Here is a 20,969-nt window from a genome sequence, read left to right on the forward strand (position 1 = left end):
TGTATGCCTGTTTGTGTGTTTGTATATCGTATTTCTGTTTATCTGTGTATATATTATGTGTGTTAGTGAGGCCAAGCAAACATGCAGCATTAGTCTCTGACTCTGTGAAGGCCAATTTAGCCTGCTGAGCACCAGCTGGGTGGGAGAAATGCTTCTCGCTTCATCTCCATACACAGAGGCAGAGCTCTACCACAGAACTAGAGTTAAATCACACAGTACAATCACACAGTAAAGTCATCAGCGTTCATTAACTCTGAGCGTGTACGAATGTAACCAAATGGACCGGTAAGGGTCCATTTGGTTACATTCGTACACACTCAGAGAGGTAAATTAACACTAACAATTTTACCATGCACTACCTTGTGGCGGTTTGTAGTAGAGTACATGGGCAGACATTTTGAAAAACACAAGTCCCCAGGTATAAAGTGTATGGCATGATGTCTAGCTGAACTGACAAGTGAAAACACTAGTACTCTAGCTAAAAAAGGAAAACAAAAACATCAGATTATTAGTATTATCATCATCAATGATACAGTGATACTTTTTTTCTTCTTTTTTTTTAGGAAGTTATTCCCACTTTTGTGGTCGGACGGAACGTAATAGTTTGTGTCTGAGTCAAAGTTGACATCAGCATTACAGAGACAAAAGAAGAAAAAATATGGTAGTTTTTTTTTTAAAGTATTTATCTGCAGCCATGTCGGAGAGATGGAGAAAAAAAAATCTGTCAAGATTTGATACTGTAATACTTGTCATAATAAGTTACAAAATAATTTAAACGACACATTTCAAATGAATCGTGAACGAAAAGCAAGTAAAAACCTGTTAACACAAAAAAGAAATCATTCTAAATCTACTTTTTTCTTAAAAAAGGAAAAAACCTTTTTACAACATATACTAAAAACAAAGAAAAATAAAATTAGGAAAAAGAAAGGAACTTGTATACAGGAAATGGTCATACACAGGAAGTAGACATTGTATATAAAAGCTGAGTCATTCAGCTCAGTGTTAGTGATCAGTGATACAAACTCTCTGAGGGAATATTTCATATATATTCAGTACACAATTATAGAATTGGGAGTACGGAACAAAAAAAAGAGAGCATAAAATACACAAGGAGGGGAAAAAGCTGAATAGTCTCTATGGCTTTTTAGAGGCTTTTCTGGCCCAATAACCTTAAACAACAGTATCGTCATTGCTACCAATGCCTCCAAGTGGTCACTCTTTCAGGGCAGAGCTACAAAAAATAAGTTGCTAATGCTAACATACAGTATCTGTGCCGCTGCTACACGAACTACACTGAAAGACTGTGAGCTAAACGTCACAGGCCTGGGGGAAATCCCACTGCCGTGTTCTAAGTAGGTACTGTAAGAAGAGAGAGAGAGAGAGAGAGAGAGAGAGAGAGAGAGAGGCTAAGAGAGCAAGAAATTGAATAACAGAGCAAAAAGCCTGATTCATACTTCGTCACATGACAGAATAGCGTGCCAAACATTGCAGAGGTACATGCTGACAGCTGGTAGCTCTGTACAGCCTGCACAGCTCTTTCCACTTGTACAATAAGTACAGACCTGTACAGCTCGTACAATAGGTCTGCTATTTTGTGCGATGGAGGCTTAAGTGAGAGCGAGAAAGAAAGCGAGAGGAGTCAAAGTGGAAGGAATAAAAAGCTCTGCCCTGTCCATCTGTTAAAACTAGCCTCAATTCCTACCAAGCTTTACCACAAGTGACACGCACACACACACACACACACACACACGCACACGCGCGCGCACACACACACACACACACACACACACACACACACACACACACACACACACACACACACACACACACACACACACACACGCGCGCGCGCGCGCACACGCACGCCAACACCCATCCCACTTCCGCACATCATTCCTCCTCCTGTCTCTCCCTCTCTCTCCTCCTCAGTACGGCGCAAACTTCTGCCTCTCAGGCTTCTTCATGCCGTTGGCCGAGGAGATCTTGGCCGTGTAGGACGCCAGGGCGGCGGCGGCTGCCGCCGCGTGGGCGTGGGACGTCACAGGAACCATGGTCGGCTGCGCGACGGCCCCCTGCACCATGGGACCCCCCATGCCCGCCACGGCCGCGGCCATGGCCGCCGCGGACCCCTGGCCTTGGGGCGGGGCGGCGGAGAGCGCCAGGTACGGGAAGGACTTCATCCCAAGCAGGCTGGACAAGGGCAGGGCGGCATAGGAGGGGGCGCCCAGCATGGGCTGGGCGGCGGCATGATGGGAGTGGGGCAGCCCCGCGGCCGCACCCATCGCTGCCAGGGCCGCGGAGGAGACAGAGGAGGAGGTGGAGGAGGAGCAGCAGGAGGAAGAGGAAGAGGAGGAGGAGGAGGAGGAGACAGCAGGGACGGGCTGGGAGAAGCTCATGGTCAGGTCAACGGGAGACAGCATGGAGGTGGACTGGGCGGTGGATTTGGCTGTCTCTAGACTGGAGGACGGAGGGGGGAGGGGAGGAGGGAGGGAGGGAGGGAGGAGGGAGGTGGACAGGGAAGGGGGGGAGGTGGAGGGAGACGGGTAAGGGGGAGGTTCGGATGGAGAAGGGTTAGAAGGTTAAATAAAAGACATGTTAAAGAAAGAAATCAAGATGTGAACTAAAACGGCAAAATCCAAAGTAACCAGATCAAAAGGAGGATATTTGGAGTGTAAGAAAATAATAATAATAATAGAAACATAAATTATAGAGGGGAGTTTGAGAACAAAATCAAACAAAATCATAAGAGAGGTGTGTTTTGCTGGAGGTTGCAACAGATTATTGTTGGGGAGTCTGCTGTACAGATGGGGGGTGTGCTGTATAAGTTGGGATGATGGCTCGGGAGGGGGCTTCGGGGAGGAAGGAACAAAAACCGTGACAAAAGACGTTAGGAGATGAAGCTCCGTTTTGAGATGAGACTTAATAGTTCAAATCAAAAACAGAACTTCCAGGAGAAAATACATTTTTAGGTCATGGCACCAAAATCTAGTTGTTGAACATAAGCAGGATAGAAGTATACTGTAGAAATCAGATGTGATTTCATGGATCCGACTTAATATACAGAGTATACTCTTTACACTGTATATATTCTGTATATAAAGTAAAATAAATAACATTTTCGAAGAAAAAAAAATCCAAGTGTTTGCCTATTTCCACTGAATGCGCCTATTATGACATGGCCAGAATTGGGACGCGAGGGTTCATGTAGTTATGTATGGTTGCTGATTGCTCCAACCTCTGTTTGGGGAGTCGCTGGAGTGTGAGAGACCCTGTCAATCCATTGAATAATGTTGAAACTTGAAACCCTATCCATTTTATCACTCCAGCTCTGCTGTCTCTCTCTCTTTTTTTTTAATAGGTCTAAGGTCATGGTTGTTATTTAGAAATGAATAACTCTATCAAAGCAATATCTGTGTATTTGTGGAACCCACATATAAGAACAACAACAACAACAACAAAACATTCTGTAGGAAGTCACTAGTGAATTCCTAAGAAATTAGAGAGCATGATTCACAGAACTTACAGAACTAACATACAATACGATCGACAATGAACATTATTATTAAATGTTTTAGCAGGGTCAAATTCGACCCATACAACCACTATGATAGCTATTCTAACCCACCATTTTGTTCCTCTCTCTCTCAATAACGACTTTAAATTTCGGAATTAGAAGTAGGCTTCAGGGTCTGAAAATCTACTGGCATTACGTCACCCGAATGTCACGTTTGTGCCACCGTCTAGCCACATGTCAATTTGAATATAAGATGAAGCCAAGCTAAACCCTCATTTGACGGTGATGGTTTTGTCAAGACTTGCATTATGGGTAATGACTAACAGCACAGCTGTGTTTGTAACACACACACAGGTGTCAGTGTCATAGACATGCATTAACACATACACGCACACACACACACACACACACACACACAGACGGAGGAGTACAAATACATAGACATATGCACATACAGAGGAATGTATTCACACAAACACACTTGTACATGGGCAAAGCCGCACGCACGCACGCACGCACGCACGCACACACACACACACACACACACACACACACACACACACACACACACACACACACACACACACACACACACACACACACACACACACACACACACACACAGGAGTACAAATACATAAACATATGCACATTAAGAGGAATGTATTCACAGAAACACTTGTACATGGGCACAGCCACATGCACACACACGCATGCACACAAAGTGTGTGCGTGTGTGCGTGCGTGTATGTTTCAATGAAGTCTAAGCTTTTTGGTTCATGCTGTTTCAGTTGAGCAGTATCTGGTTGACAGTGGTACTGTAGCTTATGCTGCTAATTAGTTCAACTTTCCCATCCTTAATAAGAGAGAGGGCCATCCACTTTGAAGTTCTTTCATTTCATTACTTCACTAAAGCATTTTTTTATGCACTCAACTTACACAGACTCACTTGCAACACAGCTTCAAAGACAAGCTGAAGTGATATTTCCATTTATATAACACATTTTTTTACATGTGCCCCACAAGTTCATGTACAACCACAAATACTTGACACAGGCAACTATCTACAGTACCAAAGTTATACTGTATACTCAAACTGAACGTGACGTATTGCCATAACTCTGTACATTAGTGGTTCACAAACGTTTTAATTTCATTTTTTTTTTCAAGTTTGGTATGCATAAGGCCACGGACCAGGCTTTCCAAACTACTTCAGACAATCAAGATATCTGGAGGTGCAGGAGCATCCGGAAAAATGTTATCAGAACTTCTGAATTACGTCAAAATGTGGTTCACCTCCCTTTCCGGAAATACGTTTGGACAGTGGAAGGAGCATGTATCGTGCTTTACTCTGAGTTACCATCCTGTAATTGTCAACTTGGTTCCTAACTATCAACTATTTTGTTGGCGACCCCATGGACCCCCCCGAATAACCCCCGGGGGCCGACTGCTATACATTATGGCTTCAAGTATTAAAATGTATAAGTTTGAATACATGTTGAAAGAGAGATTTGCATTCATATCAACGCTGTGCTGCCAGGTGAAACATGGAGGAGGATGTAACCGACCCATGGGGGCCTCCTTGACACATTGTAGCATTAAATGTCATTGGGTCTCAGAGGAAAGTACAGTAGGTGCCTGTGAACATGGAACTGAGGAGCTTATTACCTACTGTATCAATACTTTAATATCTATGACTGAAATACTAGAACAATACTTTGAAAGGACTTAGAATATAATACAGAGATATATAGAAGTTCATAATATACAGTACATAGCGTTCGTTTATTGTGTGTGCCAATAAAGAATGGGAAATGTGAGTACTGTGATTTGAATTTTGGATGTGCTATTTTGGGGATTTTTTCAATTCCTACTTTTGATATGTATACAGTACATACAGTATATTGTATGTAATTCCCCATTATCTGCTACTCTGGTAAGTTTTATAAAGACCATCAATTCTAATGTATATTTCTTAAAATGTATTGCTTTGTTATTTGGCCCTTTCAAGAAATTGAAACTCGTTCGGCAGCTATGGTTCATTTTAACACGGCATCACTTAACCACTTAAACCCTACAATATATACTGTGTTAACCGGAGTCCCCCAGGGGTCTATACAAGGCCCCCACCCTTTTCCCCTCTACACCAAATCTTTTCACCAAACATAGCCAATTTACAGCGTTGCCTCAAATTGTGAGCTTGTAGATCGGCTATTGTCCTGAATGTTTGGCCCAGAATAGGTTCATGTGGTTAAATGCCTGTAAATGTGTTATGATACATAATGTACGTCATGTTGTATATAGCTCAAGGTACTTACACAGGTCTTGTGACACAATGCCAATGCAAGCAATGACACTGTACACTTTACATAACATATATTTAATAAGCAAAGGTTTCCTTGATTAGTAAAGAATTCTCAAGTGTTGTATTGGATGCTTTATTTAATCTAATACCCAGGTTAACAGGGGAATAAAACCCTTGTGATACCAGCACTGCTTTGAGCCCTTCTTTTTGTATTGAAATTACTACATTTGGCTGTTGGAGACAACTCAAGTCAGCCAGGTTGGGACAGAAATGGAATAGGTTTTGTAATGCTGTCTGCTCTGTCTGTCAGCTGATTAAAACAGTAATGGAGGGAGAGGTATTTGTCAGCGACACTGTCTCACCTTCTCTGATCTGACATTTCAGAATGAATAAAGTTGACCTACTGGATCATTCATTTCCTTTCAGATGCTGAGTGTATGTATGTATGTGTGTGTGTGTGTGTGTGTGTGTGTGTGTGTGTGTGTGTGTGTGTGTGTGTGTGTGTGTGTGTGTGTGTGTGTGTGTGTGTGTGTGTGTGTGTGTGTGGTGTGTGTGTGTGTGTGTGTGTGTGTGTGTGTGTGTGTGTGTGTGTGTGTGTGTGTGTGTGCGCACGTACATGCATGTGTGTAAGGGCTGACTGTCCATGTATGTTAATGTGTATGACTACCTGTGTATGTAGTTGTTTGTATATATATATATATGCATATGTTTTGATGTTTAACCCTGTGAGTATGTAGTATACTGTATGTGAGTAAGCCTCGCTGTATACTGTATATTTACACGTGTGTGTGTGTGTGTGTGTGTGTGTGTGTGTGTGTGTGTGTGTGTGTGTGTGTGTGTGTGTGTGTGTGTGTGTGTGTGTGTGTGTGTGTGTAGGAGAGATTTACCCAACCTATTCTATGCCTGTTATTGGGTGTAAAATATCAATTTCATCCTAAGTCCAATCGTGACTTTGCATATTCATGGTTCATGATGTTTTGTTATAAAACTCTGTGGCAGACTTCCATACCTCTCATATTACTCACATAAAGAAGATGATTAAAGGCGCGATGAGGAGATAAACTTGCACTCTTGAGTATCAACCTAAAATGAAAAGCTTAATATTTGATCCTTTAATAATTGTAATTGTATTTCAGCCTTTGTAGAAGGAGCTTTTTTTACGCATTGGAGTACTAACTGCTGCTCTCTTTCTTCAGTACTTAGTGAAGCAAAAAAAAAAAGTTCGAAGTCCCCTTGACAAGCTTCCCTCATATCAGCACTATCCTACAGTATGTCTGTCTCACTGTATCTCTATCCCTCAGTGATGTACAGCAGTGGTTCTCAAGGACCCCCAAATTAAAATGCATTTGGCCACGGACCCCCATTTGAAAATGGTGTGTGCCAGGGACTCCCAACAAGAACATTTCCACAAGCTAACAACGCATCGCATCGCGTTGTGAGCTTATAGATTGTAGATTGTAGATCATCAAAAAGCTTTGAGAACCACTGATGCACAGCACTCAAAGCAGGCATCTGAGCACTTAGCCAACAGGTCAACAAATTTGAACTTCGACCTCGCTTTGCTCTGACCTTTCAAAGTGCGACCAATGATTTTGCAGCACGTGGTAATGAGAGACGGGCAGTGAGAGATAGAAATCTGATTCAAATGGCAGAGTAACTTATTTATGCATCCCCAGTTCCCACAACTGTAACTCACTACTTAACATCATTAACACAACATCACCAATAAAGTTATGCATGGTGCAAAGTTCAGGATTCAGATGGGGCTACCAGGTTTAATGAGTAGTAGGCATGTAACGATTCATTGATCTGGATCCATCTATTGATTTAAAGGGCAATGATCCAATCTAATTGGTGCAAGCAGCTTCTTACTACTGAACTTCCTGGCTTCAACTTCCTTCAGCGCACAAGGTTCTTTATATCCCTGAGTGACGTCTTTCAGGCAGACATAACGCAGTGTGCAGCCCAGGTACATTGCCTACTCTAGGGACCATCAACTTTCTTATGTCATGTGCTTGGAGCTTTATTCTTTGATGCGCAATACCCAACCTAATTTATATGCAATGCATTCTGAGCTTGTACTATGCGGCTACTTTCGTTGCAGAGCACTGTCGTGCAGTTGAGTATAAATCTGAATTTACTCGTTCCAGCTGGCAGAAGGCACAAGTGGCCATCTGGAAAGTGGTTGCATTTGTATTACAATATGCCAACATTGTACAGGTGAATGTCAGTAATGTGCTCGAAGGGGACTTTTGAACCCTGGAATTGGCCGCTCAATTCTGCTTGAGTGGTGGTGAAATAAGGCTCTCTCCTCTTACATAGCAAAATCCAGAGTGTCAATTTAATTCTGAGATTCTAATAAATGGACCTGTAATATATATATAAGTGTATTATATATATATATATAATACACTTATACATGTAAATACTTATGGCTGGTTTTGACTACTAGACTACTAGTTTAATGCTATATAGCTGTGTAACTGGGTAGTTTAGAGTATATGAAACATTTTGGATACTAATCATAACATTTGAAGCTACTGAGCTTTGATAAGTTACATGACATCAGTTTTAAGTCTATATTATCGTAGGTAACTTACTGTATGTCAATGACGTTGAAATATGGGTAATTTAGAAAACTTGTACCGTGTTAGTCCATAGTTAAGATATTTATCATGCAACCAAAGGGAATTGAGAACACTTCTAATATATTTTGATGCTTACCATGAAGTCATAAGGTACTGAGCCAGGTTGATGGCAATGGGCGTGCCAGTGATGGTAACATGGCGGTCACTGGTGCTGTCTATCTGGCTGCCAATCTTTATCTGGGCACCTGACACCTGCCGGATCTCATTTATCTTGGTGCCCTGGCGCCCGATGATGGATCCAATCAGCTACGGGGAGAGACAAACAAGCAGGAGGGGAGAGAGAGAGAAAGGAAAGTGATAAACCATACAGGTATATATGGGCACGTACAGAGATAGGGTATATACTACGTATAGAGAGAGATATATATATAGAGACAAGGAGCAATAGAGAAAGACAGAAATAGAAACACAGAGACTGGCGAGAGGGAGAGAAAGAGAGAGTAGTAGAGAGGTCAACAGCGACAGTGAACAAAAGAGAAAAATGGACAATAATAAAAGCACTTCCAAGCACTTTTAAAGAGTACAAAAAAAAGTCAAGTATAAAGAACGCAATTTGCGTTGCGTAAAATGCCTCACAGCAGACGGATCATAAACCTACAGTATGAGCCAGAATCTCTCTGTCAAACCTTGTTTGTTTCTTTGTCTGCTTATCTACCACTCCGCTCCATCTGTCCATCTCCAACCCGCCTCTTCCTTTCTCTCTCTTGCTTTAGGGATCTGACTTGTGCGCTACTGAGCCTGCTGTTTTAATGGATGATCTGCAACCACTTGTTGTGATAATGAGGGAGTGCTGCGCGTTCCACTCTTTGTTGGGAGTCTCGCATCGGCTGTCAACTGTTTAATGTTGGGTTGTCGCAGCACCATATGCCAAAGCCATTTCCTCTCATGCTGTAATTCACTGTTTCTCAACCAGTGGACCGCAGACCATTAGTGGTCCATGGCATAATTACAGGTTATTCCATGGGAAATTGTAAAAAAAAACTAAAGTATAGATACAGTATATTGTAACTTTGTTAAATGCATCAAACACGTGTTTAAATAATAATTCCATCAAATGCAATGAATGCAATGAACATATTTGAACTAACAGGCATAAAGCTTGAAATTAAATATTTTGTTGTGTTATTTCTGTTATATTTGGTGATAACTAAGTATAAATTTGGCTTTAACATTATTAATGTTAATTAAATATCATCTTTTTTTTTTTTTTTACTGTGTCTTATACAGTATACTAAATGTATTGTTGTGGGGAGGTGGGGTGGGCTGGCTCTTGAGGATTGTTATATGCTAGTGGTCCAGACTCCAGAGCTCAACAAAGGTTGAAAACCACTGCTGTATTTGACCCCTGTCAACTAAGTATATAGGGTTTAACTGGTTAACGGTTCAAAATGAATCATAAAATCACATTAAATATGGTCAGATGTATATTATCATATCAATACTGTTGGTATTCTGAATAAATTGAACTTCAATCTAACGTTTTAGACATGCAACCTAAGCCTATCTGCCCATCAATCACTGTGATTGTCAGCATGTGCGTCTGTGTGGAATGGCAACAGGTGCTGAACTATCGACTCATCTGCCTTCCACTGACTGGGTGTATGTGGATGGATGTGTATCAACACCTGTGTGTGAGTCTGTGTCCTTCTTCTGTGCGCATGCTTCAGGATTTGTACAGTAGTCCCCACCATGTGTGTGTGTGTGTGTGTGTGTGTGTGTGTGTGTGTGTGTGTGTGTGTGTGTGTGTGTGTGTGTGTGTGATGGTAGTGAGTGGTTCTGTAATGGAGTATATGTCACCGTAACAATAGACAGAAAACACTCAGCACCAAACAGGAATATCTCCAAAAGTAAACCACATGCTGGCAGCCTGGTTGTTACTCAGTACTTTCCTATTTTAAAATGATATTAAACTTTGGTATAACCATGGGTTTGGTCAACTACCTGCCCATTATCCACCTTAGCATCTCTATTCCGTGGCAAACATTCGCTGAAAATAGCAGATCTACAAGCTCACAACGGGTCGCATTGCTACGCATTGTTAGATAAGCTATTTTTGGCGAAGATATTTGGTGAAGAGTGAAAACAGGAGGGGGCCTGGTATAGCTCCCATGGGCGGAACAGTGGCCAGGTTTATTTGAGTGTTAACGTGACTCAGAGGCCTCCTCCGACTTGGACACTTATGGCAAGCATTCCAAGTGGACGTTTATCGTAGTGGATGAGACATCTGGGCTTTAGACGAGGGAAGGGCTTGGAAGTGGAACGTGTGCTTCTCTGATGTGGCTGGTAGAGTTGGAGCTTGAGGCTGCATCACTCTACGGTAAACTCTTTGCGTGGGCGACTGATTGTTGCTTGTGAACCGCCGGGCCCCATGTAGAATAACTTTTCTCTGAAGCTGATCCTGTCAGCATCATGAAGGATTTTCTGTACGTCCTCTTGTCTAAAAGATGACAAACCCATATCCCTTAGGCTTAGACGATCCTAAATGATCTATCAAAATCTTCACATGTCTAACTGCACCGTACTCCGAGAAACACTGCCTCAGGCAATTCTCATCAATATTGGAGTCAATTCCTCTATCAAAGATTCAGCTGGGGATGATGGTGTCCATGCCAGGAAACGTCTGACAGATGGGGCCTTGGATGTATCGGATGGAACGGGACAGCTGTGCTGGTCTGGAGACAGGGGTCAGAGGAGTGCAGGGGAATGCTGGTCCTGACTTTTCTTTGCTCTCAGTCTCAATGTCCATAGTGAAGTGAACTGAAAAAGATGTTCCCCTTTGAAAATATGGACAGGTTGAAACAAACAAATGATATGTATTCCAAATATGTAACATAAGAGATCACTGGTTTACTCTGTATTTCAGATCTGGTCCCAGCAGCCTTCCCTCATCTCTCACAGTAGGTCTGAGTGAATGCTGTTTGTTGTTGGATTAGAAAATGGTTGGCAAAGCAACAGATCGTTTTTTTTTTTTTTGCGTGGCTGTTTTCCTCAAATATTAAAGTAAAAATAAACGATGTCTCTCTTTTTCATAAGTGGCAATTGTAAGTAATGGAGTCTTTCATCTCCACTCTGTTCATATTTTCCAACATCAGGATACCTCATTGTGCATTATTTATCACTATTTAAAACAGTGGCACTGAGAGAGAGAGAGAGAGAGAGAGAGAGAGAGAGAGAGAGAGAGAGAGAGGGAGAGAGAGAGAGGGAGAATGAGTGAATGACATTTACAGGGGCATAGAAATAATGAGGGGCAAGAGTCTCTCTCTCTCTCTCTCTCTCTCTCTCTCTCTCTCTGTCTGTCTCATATGTATACAGTAGTGCACATCTGAAACCCTTAAGGGTCCATTTGGCCCAATGCTTACACTCTCATGGCCCTATTTTGCGTGTCTTAATTACCGCCAGGTCTTATGTCTTAACTTAAGCCCTGGAGGCGTGATCAACGCTGGTTTGCTATTTTGAGGACGGTAAAACACACATTGCGCTGAGGTAGCGCCGAGGCGTTACACGCTAAACGGCCCTGAATTAGTCATGGGTGTGGTTTGGGCGTTTACATTAATTAAACCAATCAGAGTATCGTTTAGTTCCCTTTAAGACCTAGGTGCGCTGTGTCATCTTCCCTGCTTCCGGAACAAAAGTCCGACATTTCTATTCAGAACTATATCACTTGATTGCCTTGTATTAACGTATTTTTTCACCAGCTGCATGAAAATCATTCTTCCTATTTCCTCACAGTGGCTATTTGGAAAGACATCTCCAAATGCACACAGGTTCTTCATGTCCTACTTGTTCCTATTTCATATTTGCAAGAGCTTCTTCGAAAACATCTGATCTCCAAGTTCACAACGCGTCACGCTGTGACACGTTGTGAACTTGTAGACCAGATATTTTTCCCTTAGTTAAACTTTCAGTATCCTACAATCCCCCAGAAAGATTTTGCACTTAAGACGTGGTCCTGTGTTTGCGTTTCAAAATAGCGATTGCGCATAAGATGGTGGCGTCATTAGTTAATTACAGTCTAAGACCTGGAAATAGGACCCCCAAAATAGGGCCCTAAGAGATAAATGAATGCTGAGGATTTGACAGTGTGCCACAAACATTCCTGTCAATGCATGTCATCTACCAGTACAGTGTGAATGCAGACAGAGTGCTGTTCACGGCTATTCATGGAGCTACTACTGATAATTTAAGAGCAGTATGTGTGTGTGTGTGTGTGTGTGTGTGTGTGTGTGTGTGTGTGTGTGTGTGTGTGTGTGTGTGTGTGTGTGTGTGTGTGTGTGTGTGTGTGTGTGCGCGCGCGCACGCACGTACGTGCGTGCGTGTATGCCACTGGGCATACGTTTGTGGATAGAGGTGAGTCGATTACCTCATATGCTCACACGGCTGTGCATGCATGTGTGACTGTGTGTGTGTGTGTGTGTGTGTGTGTGTGTGTGTGTGTGTGTGTGTGTGTGTGTGTGTGTGTGTGTGTGTGTGTGTGCGTGTGTGTGTGTGTGTGTGTGTGTGTGTGTTATGGGTAACTATATAACAGTAGAGACATAAGACAAAGTGCCAGCTGACAGCAGCCAGCTCAGGGCTATTTGTGTGAAAAAGAACCTTTAACCATTGTTTGACCTCGCTTATGGTCTCGTAAACGGTCTCTTGTGTCCCATGTCCCAAAAGATGCAGTAAATATAATTCTCTCCTATTGCCTGTGTCCTTTTAAATCCTTATATAGCTGTTTTTATTTTCATAACTGTCATAGTGTGCTGGCTGACAGCATCCCTTTCATGTGGAAAAAGGTTCAGTGGCCTGGGTGTGAAGCAGAGTGTTGAAAATGAATGGCTGAAGAGTGAGTGTATCAATGCATGAGAGTCAATGGAGGGGGCAGGACACTGTTTATTTTTCTCGTTTGGCTTAAAAGTTGTCCGTTGTCTGAGATACAAGGTCATTATGCAGGAAACATGCACTGTATTGTCCCCCGGTGAGAGCCTTTATGTAATGACTGCTGGGTATACAATCTGTACAATCTGTTTGAAGCTGGAGAGGAGAGGAGACTAGAATAGAGAGCAGAGGACAGGGTGAGGAGAGGATAATACAGAGAATAATAGAGGAGAATAGAGGAGAGAAGAGGGAAATGGAGAATAGAGGAGAGGAATTGGAGGATAGAGGAGAAGAGAGGGGGATAGAGGAGAGGAGGATAAAGGAGAGGGGGATAGGGGAGTGGTGAGGAGAGGGGATAGAGGAGAAGAGAGGATGGAGCAAGGGCTATTTTTGGGTTACTCCCTGCTGCCCTTGTAATTTGAAAAGGCTTATTGAGAGTAGAGGGGGAGGTAGGGAGATGAGAAGGGAATGTTTGTGAAAGAGAGAGGGGGGTGAGAGAAAGAGGGAGAGGGTGCGTGTGTGAGAGAGGAGAGAAAATGAGGAGGGAAATTGGTAGAGGAAAGAGTTTGCAAGTGAAGGGGAGAAATAGAGGGTAAAAATATGAGAGAGAGAGAGAGAGAGAGAGAGAGAGAGAGAGAAGCGAGAGAAAAGCTTGTCATCGAGGCTCTAACAGTGAGCTATAGGATATCATTAAGCTGCTCTGCTTCTCCCTGCTGTCACACACGCACGCACGCACGCACGCACGCACGCACTTTCTCTCTCTGCACGCACGCACTTTCTCTCTCTGCACGCACGCACTTTCTCGCACTGTAGTGAGTGCTTTAAGAGCCTGTATGCTTAGTTACTACACATGTTAGGTAGTCAGTAAGTAAGTTAGATAGGTGTGTCATTAATTATTATGTCTCTTGTCCTCTAGACAAATCTGGGAAATGTGTGGGATACAGCTGATTTATACTTTCAATTATATTCTCTATCATAAGTAAGATGTTTCACAAGCGAAGCAGCATGTCTTAAACGTTTTGAACAGTGCGTTAGGTTATATTGTCCCGGTTAATCAGAAGAGTACAGTACAGGCGTCAAGCTCAAGCAACAGGTTCTCTCCTTTCTTACTCTGTGCCGCATTATGAGCTTGTAGATGTGCTATTTTTTAGATAGCGGTGAGCAACTAAGTATAAATATAGCCTAACTTGTGTGGAGCCAGATACCCTTGCACGTTGGTTGTTTTAAGACAATACTTCACATTCCCATGAGTTGACTTATATCAAGCTCCACTTCTTTTTAAACTGTAAAACCCAAAGTTGCTCTAGACACCGGATTTAAACTGGGGAGATGCGGCTTGAATCTTTCCCTGTATCATCTGCCATGTTTGTGTTACTCTTTCTACCTAAAAGTATGACAGTGACATCACAAACAATAAGAAGTATTTTGCCCCAAGGGCCTGCATGATGGTGACCTCACTGACAAGTCCTTGGTATACAGTATCTATTCCTCTTCCTTGCCAGTTTCACTCACAAACACCAGAAAGGAAGTGATTAACTCATCCACTGCCTCTGACGTAAAAAACGTAATTTTTTCCAATTACCAAATCTGCCACTGACGTAAAAAACGTAATTTTGATTAATCATTTTTTAAAACAAGATCTCACCGTCCTTCATCTCTCGAAGGGAAGCATTTCATTGTAGCACACCCGGATACGGAAATACGTCATATCAAAGATTTTCGCTCCCGCCCACTTCCTGTTTATGTTCCGCTTTCAAACGCCATTATCTCGGCTTTGCATTTCTCCGTCGAGGAACACTGTTTCGCGTCGCTGTTTTGAAACTGCTACTGCTGCAAAATGGAATGTCGCCGATTGAAAATTTCTTCTCTGGGCCACTCACACAACTACCCTGTGTGTCTACAAACAGTTGAACACGCGATCATAAGGGATTTAGCGAGGTCTGTGGCGAGGTGAAAAAAGAAAGTGAGTTTTCCGTTCTGATGGCCATGCATGGTGTTTAACGCTGGGCTGGAGGAGAAGGGCTCCGCCTCGACCGTAATGTTTGTTGTCTGAGCGCCGTGCACGACTCGCCTGTGTGTTTAGAAACGACTGGACTTGTGATCATAATGAAAAAAAAAAATTGTGAATTTTTAAACAATTTTATAAAAAACACTAAATCGCTGGCAGTGGGCAAACACAGCCAGAAATAAGTCTGGCAGGGAATGAGTTAATGTATTGTTTTATCATCAAAACAATCTTCTCTATAAATTCTGGAGTTATTATGGAGATCAAAAATCATCAAAAAGAGAATTCTGTTCACTCACGTGATTTCCCCTTTTCCCTAATTGTATGCTATTTTTTAAAGAGTTCCAAATCAGAAAGGTGAGTGACGTGAATTCATACATATGAAAGCAAATATCTAATTTATATTGAACAATATTTAGAACCGTGTGAGATAATGCTCACTTGTGTGGGGCCTGGAATGTTATAGTGATATTAAACTTTGAAAAATACATGGAACAATCACAAGTTGCATCTGCAATCACATGACAATGAAAGACACCACCAAGTGTTTATTCACCAGTTTGATGTCTGGGAATTCATGCTTGTGTAAGTTTGCATGCCCCACGTAAATGCCTGTAGGCTTGTATGTCTGCATATCAGTGTTTATGTGTCTGTTTGGCTGTTCCTCTACGAATAAGTGCACATGTGTACATTATGTTTGTGTGTGTGTGTGTGTGTGTGTGTGTGTGTGTGTGTGTGTGTGTGTGTGTGTGTGCGCACACGTGCGTGCCAGCGTTCGTGCATGCGTGTGTGTATGTGTGTGAGAGAGAGAGAGAGAGAGAGAGAGAGAGAGAGAGAGAGAGAGAGAGAGAGAGAGAGAGAGAGAGAGAGAGAGAGAGAGAGAGAGAGAGAGAGAGAGATAATTGCCGTTGGTTGCAGTATTCATCTCACACTGTTTTGACTGTTGGGAAGCAGTAGGCGAACACACTGGCTAACTGACTCTAGCACCCACACTAGACCCCCTACAATTTGCCTACCGACAAAACAGATCCACGGATGATGCCATCGCTACATCACTCCGAGTCCACACCACCCTCTCACACCTAGAGAGACACAGGTCCTATGCGAGAATGCTCAGTGTTCAACACCATAATCCCCCTCGAACTAGACCCCAAGCTCAAGAGCCTAGGGGTCCTATCATACGCCTTATGCCAATCTTTTTTGGCATGTTTGTATACTTGAAAAAACATTTTAAAATAGTGAAAATAGCTGATCTACAAGGACACATCGGCTATTTTCACTATTTAAAATGTTAAGAAAGAAATGCCTAAAAAGATAAGGCATAACGCATTGCGCAAGATAGGGTCCTAGGTCTCAACCCCAGCCTTTGGAGCTGGATCCTCCTAGCGTGGTTCCAGACCATAGACCCCACCCACTCTCTGAGTGGACTGCCCCTCTTGGTCTGGTGTTGTAATGTGAACCTATAGGATTTATTTGGTACAAGAACTACCGTCCAATGAGAGTCGGAGGTGGGGGTGGGTCTAACGACAAGCCAATCAGCGAATATCTGCTAAAACAAGCTGTGCGATGACGTCAGATGTAGGCGGATCCGTGGATCTCTTGTGATTGGTTTAGGGAAATTCTAATCCCCTCCCCCTTGTAATCGCCTACACTGCAGCCAATGTCAGACTGAAGCTCCACGTAGCTTCAGTATGATAATCAGGCTAGGATCCTCCACTTCCTGCCAGAGCGACGTCAGGTGGTACGGATGGGACACCTTCTCTACACCTACACGTGGCCATGCTTAGTTCAAACAGAGTGGTCAAGTTTGCAGACGACACCACAGTGATAGGCCACACTGAGGACCTCACCTGGGATGCTCAGACAGAGCAGGTAGTGAAGAAGGCACAACAACGCCTCTACTTTCTCAGAAAACTAAAGAAGGCTGGCATGGGTCCCAAAGTCCTAGGAGATTTCTACAGAGTTACCACAGACAGCATTCCACTGGCTGCTTCACTGCCTGGTATTATAACTGTACCGACCTCAGCCTCAAGTTAAGGCAAAGGGTTGTGTGTACAGAGAGAGGGAGAGAGACAGAGAGAGAGAGGGAGAGAGAGAGATATATATTGTGTAGTGGAGGAGAGAGAAGGGTAAGATGTCAAGTTAGATGTGCTGCAGTAAGGTTCATGCACGAGTCAACAAGTTCAGTAGATTATGATGGAAAAGAAGTGAGCGTGTGTGTGTGTGTGTGTGTGTGTGTGTGTGTGTGTGTGTGTGTGTGTGTGTGTGTGTGTGTGTGTGTGTGTGTGTGTGTACCCGTGTGTACACCGAACTACACAGAACTCACTGAAGTACACTGCAGTACACTGAGCTACACAGAACTACGTTGAATTAACTTAACTACACAGAAATACACAGAATTACACAGAAATACGCTGAACTACTGAACTACACTGAACTACACGGAGAGACCAGACCCAAATGATCGGTGTCCACTGGGAGCTTACATCGTTTGGAATGAGCAGCTCCTGAGATGTGGTCTGAGAGGTGGCATCTACTCCTCCTGAGAGAGAGAGAGAGAGAGAGAGAGAGAGAGAGAGAGAGAGAGAGAGAGAGAGAGAGAGAGAGAGAGACACAGAGAGACAGAGAGACAGAGAGAGAGAGAGAGAGAGAGAGAGAGAGAGAGGGAAATATTTGTAATTTTAGAGCCAATACCAGATTACAGAGTTCATCATAACTTCTTAACACAATGTTGGTGGTGCTCTACCTCAGTACAACAGAGACAACAATTAGCTATCAATCAGCCTTGTGGTACACGACTTGACGAATTATTCATTAGCTTTCTTTCTTTCTTTCTTTCTTTCTTTCTTTCTTTCTTTCTTTCTTTCTTTCTCTCTGTCTCTCTGTCTCTCTCTCTCCACAGAGAAAAGGCACTCACAGCTAACTAAACAAAATGCCAGCCAGCTAGATGAAAAGTGCAGTGTGCCTGTGTGTCTATATGAGTGTGTGTCTATGCATATGAGAGTGTTCAGCTGTTTGAGTGCTTATGTGTCCACAAAATGCACCTGTGTGTATTTACAGTATAAGCCTGTATGTGTGTGTGTCTAAACATGAATCTGTTTTGCGCGCGCGTGTGTGTGTGTGTGTGTGTGTGTGTGTGTGTGTGTGTTTGTGTGTGCCTGTGCGTGTTGCACTACCACTACTGATGAGTTTTCTACCTGGGGCATAATAGAATAGTCATCCATCCATAGCCCGCATGATAATGTGCTCTTCTGTTGGGCTGATGAATTAGATGACAAAGCCGTCATGGCTTTTTAACAGTAGAGTAGTGACAAGTTCTCTACAATGTGTTTAACAAAGTCACCCTGCCAGAAAAGCCAACACAATAACCAAACAGCAAATGCCACGTGTTGTATAACTAGAAGTTCGGGCAGCTACGCGGCCCGAACGTCTAGCGTGACGCGTCGTTCACTTTGCAGTGCCACCTTACAGGCACCTCACAGTGTGAGAGAGAGTTTTGTGCTCTCCTAAATCCACGGCAGGCTTTGAAAGTACCCACTTCAGAAAGAGGTGACGTGCATCACCTCTCCAATGACCAAAACCCACTTTGTGATTACTCAGACCTGGTATGGCAGACCTGTGGGGAGTGTGCAGTGGTGTACAATGTGAAAAGATAGTTGAAATCGCAGGAGATGAAGTTAGCAGTTTATTTGTGTAAAGGGTCGTCGGCGTGGGTTGTGTTGAGGATGGAAGCCGTCGAACTGGTGCATCCTACCTATTTATAGGTAGGATGTGATGTCATGCTGTCGTGAGATTACGTCACACTGGCGTGTCTCATCGTGATGTCACGACCGTGATGTCATATGACGTCACACAGGCTACATACAACGTTACAGACAACCGACATGGCGCAGGATTCAAATTGTATATATATACTAGAAGTTCGGGCCGCTACGCGGCCCGAACGTCTAGCGTGACGCGTCGTTCACTTTGCAGTGCCACCTTACAGGCACCTCACAGTGTGAGAGAGAGTTTTGTGCTCTCCTAAATCCACGGCAGGCTTTGAAAGTACCCACTTCAGAAAGAGGTGACGTGCATCACCTCTCCAATGACCAAAACCCACTTTGTGATTACTCAGACCTGGTATGGCAGACCTGTGGGGAGTGTGCAGTGGTGTACAATGTGAAAAGATAGTTGAAATCGCAGGAGATGAAGTTAGCAGTTTATTTGTGTAAAGGGTCGTCGGCGTGGGTTGTGTTGAGGATGGAAGCCGTCGAACTGGTGCATCCTACCTATTTATAGGTAGGATCAGGATGTGATGTCATGCTGTCGTGAGATTACGTCACACTGGCGTGTCTCATCGTGATGTCACGACCGTGATGTCATATGACGTCACACTGGCTACATACATACATACTGACAACCGACATGGCGCAGGATTCAAATTGTATATATATAGATAGACTAGAAGTTCGGGCCGCTATGCGGCCCGAACGTCTAGCGTGACGCGTCGTTCACTTTGCAGTGCCACCTTACAGGCACCTCACAGTGTGAGAGAGAGTTTTGTGCTCTCCTAAATCCACGGCAGGCTTTGAAAGTACCCACTTCAGAAAGAGGTGACGTGCATCACCTCTCCAATGACCAAAACCCACTATGGAAGCCGTCGAACTGGTGCGATCTGACGGCATCTTAGAATTTATAGGTAGGATGTGATGTCATGCGTGATGTCATGCTGTTTGTGTCCATATTCGGGACGACCGTCTCATCGTGATGTCAGATTACGTCACACTGGCGTGATGTCAGATTACGTCACACTGGCCACATACAACGTTCGTACATACTGACAACCGACATGGCGCAGGATTCAAATTGTATATATAGATAATAATGTATCATGTATAATCTTATACCGCATAGAGTGTCTACTGTGTATATGGTGTGTATGTATGTACTATATATATATATATATATATATATATATATATATATATATATATATATATATATATATATATATTAAGCCTGCAACGATACATGTATTCGTATTGAACCGTTCGATACGAGGGTCTCGGTTCGGTACGCGCTACGAACCGAACAATATCAATATACTTTTTTTATCAACTTCAGATGATGCACTCTGTGCTCAACCTTACTAGTCTCAATGGATCTGCGCTCAACTATGCAACCTAGACCAACCTAGAGTTGCTTGCTCCTCCTCCAAAAAAGTCACTCCGAAAGAGAAGACACGCTGAATGCTAACTTAACCTGTTGCAATAATGGCTAATGACCAGAAATAGAAGACCCTCCACTACCCAGCAGATCTGGCGTTTGGAGCCACTTTGGTTTTCCAGTTAATTAACCTGGAACCCCCTCAAGGACCGATTGCCTTAGAAGATGGGTATTGTTCAATGTTAAAACAAAATGCTGAATAAATTTCACATTTTGGGGGAAAAAAACTTTTTTTGTATCGAACCGTGACACCAAAATATTGAACCGAACCGTGAATTTTGTGAACCGTTGCAGACTTAATATATATATATAAAATCAACAAGCAAATCCATCAGCAGATCTAATCTATCTATCATCGTCAAACAGTTTTAGTTCCAGTGAAGCCGAGTTGTGTGAAAACAAAGTGACTTCAAAGTCATAGTGTGAGTT

General features: G+C 43.1%; 1 protein-coding gene across 1 annotated transcript in view; it reads right to left on the reverse strand.

The window, feature by feature from the left end:
- Positions 1–1,909: 1,909 nt before the first annotated feature.
- pcbp4 (poly(rC) binding protein 4) overlaps positions 1,910–20,969 on the reverse strand; it is a 65,345-nt gene continuing 46,285 nt past the window's right edge. The window contains exons 13-15 of the mRNA XM_084061178.1: positions 17,819–17,874; positions 8,547–8,716; positions 1,910–2,460 (exon numbers count right to left, since the gene is read on the reverse strand). Of these exons, the coding sequence (XP_083917304.1) occupies positions 1,929–2,460; positions 8,547–8,716; positions 17,819–17,874 (758 nt within the window). The 3' untranslated portion in view covers positions 1,910–1,928. The remainder of the gene's footprint in view (positions 2,461–8,546; positions 8,717–17,818; positions 17,875–20,969) is intronic.

The sequence above is a fragment of the Gymnoscopelus microlampas genome (genome assembly GCF_963454915.1).
Source record: "Gymnoscopelus microlampas genome assembly, chromosome: 7".
In the NCBI taxonomy this organism is placed as follows: domain Eukaryota; kingdom Metazoa; phylum Chordata; class Actinopteri; order Myctophiformes; family Myctophidae; genus Gymnoscopelus; species Gymnoscopelus microlampas.